This window comes from Nicotiana tabacum, chromosome 21 (genome assembly GCF_000715075.1).
Source record: "Nicotiana tabacum cultivar K326 chromosome 21, ASM71507v2, whole genome shotgun sequence".
Lineage (NCBI taxonomy): Eukaryota > Viridiplantae > Streptophyta > Magnoliopsida > Solanales > Solanaceae > Nicotiana > Nicotiana tabacum.
This window is the reverse complement of record NC_134100.1, coordinates 50,311,365-50,321,157: the sequence shown is the minus strand read 5'-3', so window position 1 is coordinate 50,321,157 and position 9,793 is coordinate 50,311,365. Positions and strand designations below refer to the sequence as shown.

At 35.7% G+C, this 9,793-nt stretch overlaps 1 protein-coding gene across 1 annotated transcript; it reads right to left on the bottom strand.

Moving 5' to 3' along the window:
- Positions 1-5,695: 5,695 nt before the first annotated feature.
- LOC107806485 (limonoid 21-O-acetyltransferse-like) lies at positions 5,696-7,277 on the bottom strand. The gene has a single exon (XM_016630643.2). The coding sequence runs from the start codon at positions 7,128-7,130 to the stop codon at positions 5,790-5,792; it is 1,341 nt and encodes a 446-aa protein (XP_016486129.2). The 5' UTR covers positions 7,131-7,277; the 3' UTR covers positions 5,696-5,789.
- Between the last annotated feature and the right edge of the window lie 2,516 nt (positions 7,278-9,793).

The window sequence follows — 9,793 nt, the reverse complement described above, 5'->3', positions numbered from 1 at the left end:
CGAAGGAGATGCCCAATAGCTCCAATGCAACTCGAATGCGATCCAAACAACTTGAATGCGAAAACCCAAATGTCCTGCCTACCTGATCAGCTTCGTGAACGTGATCACCACATGCAAACACAGTCAACCAGCATGCCCAACACTATGCGAACGCGGTCCACCATCAGCAAATACAATGAACAACTTTCCAGCAACAAATTACTCTACACGATCCCGTCTAGACTTACGCGATCGTGAAGCTCATCAGAACACCAGAAAATCAACAATACAAAACTCATCCAAAAAGATCTGAAACCACCCCAAGTCACACCCGAGTCCCTCGGGAACTCGTCCAATCATACCAACAAGTCCAAATCCTTAATCAAACTTACTCATAGACTCAAGACACTACGATTAACATCAAAACCAATAATCGAAGATCAAAATTATTCTCTTATATTTCATACTTTCAAACATATGCCGAACGCGGCTGAATTACACTTAAACATTCTAGATATCAATCAAACTTTGCACACAAGTTACAATCAATAAAACGAACCTATACAATGTCTTAAATTCACAATAAGAGCCTGATAGCACCAAATTCAACTCCCAGGCAAACCTATGCACTCTCTAATTCTTCAAATTCTTAACTTTCGATAAATTGAGCCAAAACCATCAAGGAAGATCCACATTTGAATCAGAATGTACGCCCAGGTCCAAAATAAAAATGGTAACCTATAGAAACCATCAAATTTCAATTCCGAGATCATTTACTCAAAAGTCAAATCTTGGTCAACTCTTCAAACTTAAAGCTTTCAAATTTAGAATTACTCTTCCAAATCAATCCTGAACTTCCCGAAAATCAAAACCAACAATACAAGTAAGTCATAATACATCATGTGAAGCTACTCAAAGTTTCAAACTATCAAACAGAACGCTAACGCTTAAAACGACTATCCGGGTCGTTACAAACTCTTATGTGAGTTATGTCTTTTTTTCTGTACTTAAGTAATTCATAAGGAGTCTTATCAATTATTGATAATATAACATACAATTTTCATAGCTTCAGCCAAAAAGGATTTAGGAATACCACTGGCAATCAACATGGTTCTTGATATATCTTCTAAAGTCCTATATTTTTTTTCAACAACACCATTTTCATGTGGAGTCTTAGGTGCAGAAAAATTATGATCAATATCAATATTTACACAAAACGCAAGAAAATTTACATTTTTAAATTTAGTTTCATGGTCAGATCTAATGCTAGCTACATGATTATCCATTTTTCTTTGCAGTTTCTTAACAAAGGTCACAAACATAACATATGTTTAGTTGCAAGAATATGGTCCAGGTAAATATGGAGTAATCATCAACATTTACAAGCACATACCTTTTTTCACCTCCACTTTGAACCTTAATGGGTCCATATAAATCTATGTGTAGTAGTTTCAGAGATCGAGAGGTACTCATCACTTTCTTTGATTTGAAGGATGATCTAACATGTTTACCTTTAGCACAAGCATAACAAATTTTATCTTCCCTGAATTTTAGTTTTGGCAAGCCAAGGACCAGTTCCTTAGTGATAAGTTCGTTCAATATAAAAAAACTAATATGTCCTAGCCTCTTATGCTACAAGAAAGAATCAATGCTAAGTGCACTAAGACATAATAGTTCATTTTCAGGTGAAGACATAATGTCTGCTTTATAAAAAAAAATTTGCCTTTTTCTTTGAAAACAAGGTTTCTAGAACTTTCATTTGTAACCATACACTTTCCAGAAGTGAAAAAACTCAATTCCCATTATCACATATTTGAGATACATTCAACAAACTATGCTTCAAACCTTTAACATAGTACATATTTTTAATTGTACGATAGTGGGACTTACCAACCTTACCTATCCCAATTATATCACCTTTCTTACTATTTTCAAAGCTTACACTCTCTCCTTGATAGGCTCTCAGTGGGGGGAAATTATCTCTATTTCTAGTCATTTGATGAGAGTAAACACTATCCACATATCACCAGTTCTTGCTTCCGCTCACTTTAGCCTGCAAAAATATTCATGGGTTAGCTTTAGGAACCTAGACAAGTGTGGGTCCCTTCCTTTGAGTAAAAAGATGAATCACATTATTTTTAGTCCATCCTGGTAATCTTTCATTTTTCAGTAAAGAACCAGGTTTAATAACTTTTCTTTTCTCAACATATGTGATATTCTTCATATTTTCTTTGATTCATGTTGTGCATGTTTTCTTGAAGTGCCAATTATTACCATAGTGTGCACATGCGATTGTAGGGATATCAACATACTTTCTGTGTGGATTATATGTGGTTTTATCCTTAGTATGTCCTAGACCCTTTTTTTTACTACCGTGGTTTCCATGCAGCTTAAACATTATATGTCAAGACCTGGTCCATTTGTTATTTCATTCTAATTCATACATAACCTTATCCAAATTCTATGAAGCACCGTAGTCTTTTCAGATTCAACTAGGACATTAGTGTTAACTCTATTCAGTTCACTTTCTAGTTTCTCCTAATATTTGAGGTTATGTCCTTATCTTTTGTGGGAGAATAAAGCAATTTCTTATTCTCAATTTCTAAAGTTACTTTCTCATCTTCAAGTATAAGAACCTGGTCCTTCATATTAGCAATGAAAATTTCAGGTTCTCCTTGCTTATTTCTAGATCCTTATTATCAAACCTATATAATGCATAATCATTTATTACTCGTTCCTTTTCAGCAAAAATCTTTTGATATGCATCAATCAGGACACCAGACAAGGAAATAAATTTCTATTTAGAATAAGCATGAATTTTATCTTTGATGTCATGAAAGCTTACCTCATGTTCTTCTTCATTATCAACATCAGAGTCTGTTTTCATAATGCCAGGAGTTCTTCATGTTCTAAGTCACTGTCTTCTTTGGCCATCAGTGACTAATCATCTTTATCACTTTCTTCATCATCATCAGACTCATCACTTGAGGATTATTGCATTGCAGCCATAGCCTTCTTCATAATTTTGTTCATAGCTTATTTGTCATCATACGTCAAGGAACTAGGTCTCTTTTTTGTTGTTTTCCATTCTCATGATTGTTCAACTTCCACTCAGTTTCCCATAGTGGGTAGTCCTTGACTAAGTGATATTTCTTTCGATACTTGTAGCATCCATCGGTATTGTTTATTTTTATAACCTTAGATTTGGATGAACTACTTTTTTTCACGAGTCTGCCCTTCTTGATTGCTCGTTGGAAACGTCTAGTAACCAGTATCATATCATCTTCTTTAATGCCTTGCTTCTAAGTAGTCTTGAGAAACAGGTTCTCGTTCTTGCGAGATTCACCATGCTATTGATCTAGATGATCTTGATTTAGCTTTAACTCATATGTCTCAAGGTTACCAATAATATCATCACGAGTCAGTGTATTCAAATTCGTTGCTTCAATGATTGCATTAACCTTGCTATCCCATGAGGGTGGTCGAACGCTCAGTATTTTCTAACACTTTTATTTCGTGGGATAATATCTCCAAGATATATCAACTCTTTGATGATTGATGTAAGCCTTTTATGCATCTCCAGAATTATTTTCCGCTTTTATCTTAAATAGTTCATATTGCCTAGTTAATATGTCGATCTTTGACTGTTTAACTTGAGACGTCCCTTTATGTGCACAATGCAAGGCATCCCATATGGATTTTCATTACTGCATGTTGAGGTTCTATTATATTTATCTGGACCAATACCACATATCAAAATCTTTTTGGCTTAAGCATTCTTGTTTGACATCTTCTTCAGAATATTTTTCTCTTGGCTTTGGTCCAATGGTGATACCTTTGTCATCAACCAGCATGGGAATCTTGGTCCTTTGTCAACAATATCCCAAAGCTCTAGATATTCTCCTTCCTGAAAGTTCGTGCATCCTTTCCTTCCAACAACCATAATATTTTTCGTTAAACAATGGTGGCCCTACAATCGATTATAGTTCTTGAGCGTCCGGTGATGTAACCATTCTAGATCCTTTCAAGGTGTTAGCCTCATATAAATGAACCCACTCTGATTGCAATTATTATTTTAGAGTTGAACCAGATACAAGAAGGGGGCAGGGATAGAATTGTGTCTTACTTGACTTTTGCGATTTTGAAGAACCTAGTTCCTTGAAATAAATAGATACACACAAATAGAATAAGGTTGAAAATTAAATAACACAGCAGTTTTCAAGTGAAAAACCTCCTTGCTCAATAGAGTAAAAACTATGACCTACCCTAATAGGATTTGCCTCAAATCTTCACTTTACTTCAATAAGTAGTTTTAGGTTATAACTCTATAACCAAGGGGACTAACTCTATTATCCTAACCCCTACAATCAACTCAATTGTAGTTACCCCTTCTTAAACTAACTCTAGTCTAGGAAGCTAATAAAACTCGAAGTTTCTGCACTAACTTATGATTACACTTCTCAAAAGCAAATAGGCTATAATTTAGAAAACTTGACTCAACCTAAACATATAAAGAATTTCAACAGCTTCGTCTTCAGGAACAAGTTCTTTGGTTGAGCAACTTGAATATCCAAGAGCACCTTTCTGCCGAGATTTGCTATTCTTCAATAAACTGCTTGCCTTTTTGTGAACAACATGTGTCTTGAATAGCAGCTAAGAGTCTCTTTATCTAATTGTAAAGTTAGGCTGAAGATCTTCTTCAATTAGAGCTTCAAGACCTAAAATATTTCGATTAAGGAAAACCTCTCCTGGTTTAATTTGGTTTCCTTATTTGTTTCCCAACTCTTCAACCTTTTCTTTCCATACAAGTTTTTTTTTTAAAAAAAAAACTTCTTGAACGCGAACTCCTCCAATTAATACATTTCCTTGTAGAGCACGAACGAATCTTCTAAGGAATCCCACTTGCACAAGTATTCTGAATTTTTGTGTCTGATCAGCACTCTACAATCGCCTGCTATGAACCTAGTTCTTATATCATTGTCATCATATATGCACACTAGTCTAGCTGCATAGCAACATGTTCATGAAGCTTGTTCTTTCAACATACACAGTTCAGGTTTGTTAATTACTAAAATTGACACGTGCTCAGCTCAACACGATCATTGTTGAACCTGTGTTGTGAGGTTGAACTTCAGAAGGATCTGAAGAAATTTAACATATTATTAGATGCTAAGGGGCTAATAGAACTAGTGTGCGAGGTACAAAATACATGCGGATATATTTGGCATTTAAAAGATTAACAAGATACTATCTCCGTTCCAGTTTATTTGAACCTATTTCCTTTTTAGTCCGTTCCAAAAAGAATGACCCCTTTCTAAATTTGAATTTTTTTTTGCTTAAAGCTACAATTCTACCCTTAATGAGAAACTTTTATAACCACACAAATATTCTGGGCCCTTTTTGAATTGTTTAGGACCACAAATTCCAAAAGTCTTCATTTTTTCTTAAATTTCGCGCCCAGTCAAACAAGTTCACATAAATTGAAAAGTATTATATAGTTCTCTTTTATTAGGGGGAATATGAATAGGCGTAGTCACAGCTTTTACGAACCTGAAATGAAGTTAATTTCTTGAGAATTTAATTGTTCCAGTTGGTTTAAATCTGAAACTCAGGATTCATTGGATTATTAATTAACTGCAGATTTCTTATGAAAATAATGTGTTAAACATTTTCTGCTTTAAAAGGCAATAGGGAAGGGAATTATTGAAGGAACAACTGGGAAAATATCCTCACATACATAAGTGCATTTGGAAATATGGATAGTTGGTTTTAGAAAAGAAAAAAACAAGTTGTACAAGATACGTATATGATTAATTATTCAAAATAGTAAAAGTGTTAAGATCTTGATCACGTTCAAAGTGGTGCATTAGGCTTTCATTCAAATCCACTTGGGCAGCGATGCTACTTCCACAATCTGCATCATACAACCAAAACACTTGACTTTGTCTCAGTCCAAAGGTCATCCAACATGGTTTTCCCAGTCCAAAATCAGCTTCTTTCATAGGAAATCTACACAAACTTGAACATGTGAATTCGTCCACTTGCTCATTTGCTTCCCATTCTTGGGTCATGTTGTATAAATTTGCAGCCATTGAAACTAACTCATCATTGGAAGCTTTAGCACTAAAAACCATAGTTTTGTCCGTTGCATCACGGATCAAAGCAATCAAGTTGTGGAATTCCATGTTGGTCTCATTTGGTGTGAATACCACTGGAACTTCAACTGCAAAATTTCCAAAAGCATTTGCCAATTTAGGTACACTAGCCTTACCACGTAAGTTCACTGGAAAGCTCATTAGGGAAGGCCTTAAACGCCCATTTTTAGCTTGTGAAGCACGAATTAATGCTCTCCACAAGAGAGCTGTGATCATCTCAACTCTTGAAGGCTTAAAACTCAAAACTCCATTTGCAATTTTGTCTCTCAGCTTTGATATGCTAGCTTCATTGAAAACAAACCTCTTCGCGACATACGTTTTTGTGTCTTTTGGTATAGCTAGGGAAGCAAGAGGTTTGAGGATTCTCGACGTTTCTCTTGCTGGGAAAATGTCACCTAAGTCATAGTTGAAGAAATTGATGCTGGGAATCCCCAACCTACATACTTTAGCCCATTCGTAAATGAACTTCATGTTGGTGAATCCATCAATTGTAATGTGTTCAGCTGCAACAGACAGTGCTAAGCCACCACATTCAAACCTAGTGACTTGCACAAACACAAGTGGGGTAATGGCAAAATCATAATTGTCATCCACATCTTTGATTCCTTGAGGCCAAAAATGATTTGCAAGGTCAATCTCCTTGCGTGCTTGCTCGAGGAAATCTTCGACCTGACAATTTACTTTGCCAATAATAAATGCAACGCCTTGATCAAGGCAATCCACCACACGACGGTCTTTGTTAATTCTTCCTGCTGATGGGTAAACGTGGGTTAATGTTTCGGACAAGGATTCCTCAAGAAGTTCATCAGTGATGGAATTGTTGAGCTTATGATAAATTAAAACAATCGGCACGTGCGTTCTAATGGCTAGTTGATCAAAGAAAGACAACTTGTAACTTTGAAGCTGAGTTGGAGTTGGTGATGATGGTTTTACAAGCTTCTTTGACATGATTTCTACTGCCATGGACTTTTTCAGGCTGGCACAAAGGAAACCCATTTTTTGATATAGGAGAGAAATATCAGAGTAAGACTAGAAGCTACTTGCACTGGGTAGTTGAGAAACCCTTACATCCTCACTGTATTATATATAGAGAATAAATTATTGAATACTAGAAAGAAATTACTTTTCAAGATTCCAAACAGATAAGGGATGGTGGAGACTTGTGTGGACAAGTACAACCATTAAAGAGGGAGGTTGCATGTGAAATAAATGAAAAGATCGTACCAGGAAAAAAGGAAATGTAAAGAGTCATTGTCGGAGAATAATGAGCGAAGTTCACCATGTTTTAAAAATGGGCAATTATGTACTACATTTATCAATTTGGTGTCCGCTATATGATTCTAAGTCCTATGACGAGATGAATGTTCGCAGGACCATAAAACTTTCACTTTTAATATTTTATGAATAACGAATAATAGATAAACATAACTTACAAGAACAATACTGAAAAATATATGAAGATTGTGAAAGGTTCAAAAAACAAATTCCAAAAAAGTGACTATTTCTGGTTGAGCACCTTTAACCTTCAATTAATTGATATGAACGTTTTAAATTTCTTTGATCGGAAGTTCCCGGAACTTCTTTGAAATAAATTATTAAGTGGTAAACTATTCAATTATCGAATGTATTATATTATTGTTGCTCCATATCTGAGGATAATATAGTTCTAAAAATAGTTTAAATATCATATATTTCCTATATAAAGGACCAAAACACATATTTTAGTTAATTGAAAGTTAATATACTTAACCAAATATTACAAGGATCAAAATCAAAATTTATCAATAATTATGGACCAAAAGTACGATTATCCCTAAAAGAACTATCTTGATATACAAATCAACAATAACAAGGCAGAATGGATCGAGACCCCCTGAACTTGGTACGTGTATATACGCTCGCCACCCCGCATATACACCACCCCAATACCTTAAACACATAGCAATCAAGTCAAATCCTAGGGGTTTCCATTTTAACAAGGTTAGCCAAAAGACTTACCTCTTCCTGGCCTACTTGAACCACAAATCGCGTCAAAACCTCACTCTAGCCCTCTAATCATGCAAATCCAAGCCAAACATCATCCAAGTATGTCAAACAATGCTATAGGAAGCGAGCACAATCTATAAAGTTTCGATCTTCAATGAATTCCTAAAATGTCAACAAAAGTCAACCCGGGTTCGCGTACCCGAAATCCGTAATCAATACAAAAATCTTATGATCCATAACTACTGAGTCCAAATATATAATTAGTTTCCAAAATTCGGTTCTAAATCGATGGTCAAACTCCCAAAATACACTCTTAAATTGGAGACAAAACCCCCAAATTTCCTTTAAAAATTCCATGTTTTAGGTGTAGAAATCCATATAGATTCTTGAATATAATCACAAATAGATAAAAATGACTTACCCTTTTGCCTTATATGAAAATCTCCATAAAACATCGCCCCTCCCCAAGTCTAAGGCTCAAAATTTAAAACAATGAGTAAAAATCCTAAAATATAACACTTATGTATTCTGCCCAAAAGTACCCTCCGCGAACGCGACACAAGCCTCGCATTCGCAAAGCACAAATAATGATGCCCCAGAAAATAGTCTATGGATCACATATGAGCTCCGTGATTGAGAAAGAAAACAAGCCAACACATCGCGAACGCGAAATCCAACGAGCCCCCAGCCTGGTCTGACTCTATGCGAATGCGTTATCCGATACGCGAATGTGATGGCCAAGATTACCACAACTACACGAACGCGAAATCAACCATGCGAACAAGAAGAAGACATCTCCAACTCCCAAACACACATCGCGAACGTGACCCCTAGAACGCGAATGTAGTGCACAAATACCAGCTGGCCAAGATCCTTCTCTACAATTGCTTTCCTAGCTCCTCGATCGCGAAGCATTGCAAAACACTAGAAGCTCAGCTGCGCCAAAACACATAAATGGTCTGAAACAATCACTGATCACACCCGAGCCCCTTATGACCCCATCAAATCACACCAACAAGTCCAAATATAATATTCAAACTTATCTAAAGGCTTAAAATACCAAAAATAATATCAAAACTATGAATTGAAGATCAAAATCATTCTCTCAGCTTTCAAACATTCCAACTTCGCCGAACTCGTCTAAATCATGCTTAGACATTCTGGATTACAATCAAACTTTGCACACAAGTTCTAATACACCAAATGAACCTACCCAAAGTCTCAAAATTATAATCCAAGTCTGATAACACAAAAGTCAACTTACGGTTAAAGTTATTAACTCTTCAATTCTTCAAATTGTCAACTTCCGATAAATAGAGTCAAACCTTCTAGGAACATCCAAATTTAAGTCTGAACATACACCTAAGTCCTAAATCGCCATACAAACCTATTGAAACCATCAAATCCTGATTTCAAGGTCGTTTACTCAAAAGTTAAATCTTGGTCACCTCTTCCAACGTAAAGCTTACAAATTAAAAATTACTCTTCCAAATAAATCCCCAACCTCTTAAATATTGAAACCAACCATACACGTATGTCATGACCCGAAATTTCAATCGCGGGGCCGTGATGGGGCCTAACGGGGAATGGCAGCCAAGTCAACATAATAAATAGTATGAAAAGGAAGAGCAATAAATATCTAATAACTGATCAAAAGACATAACATAAACCAC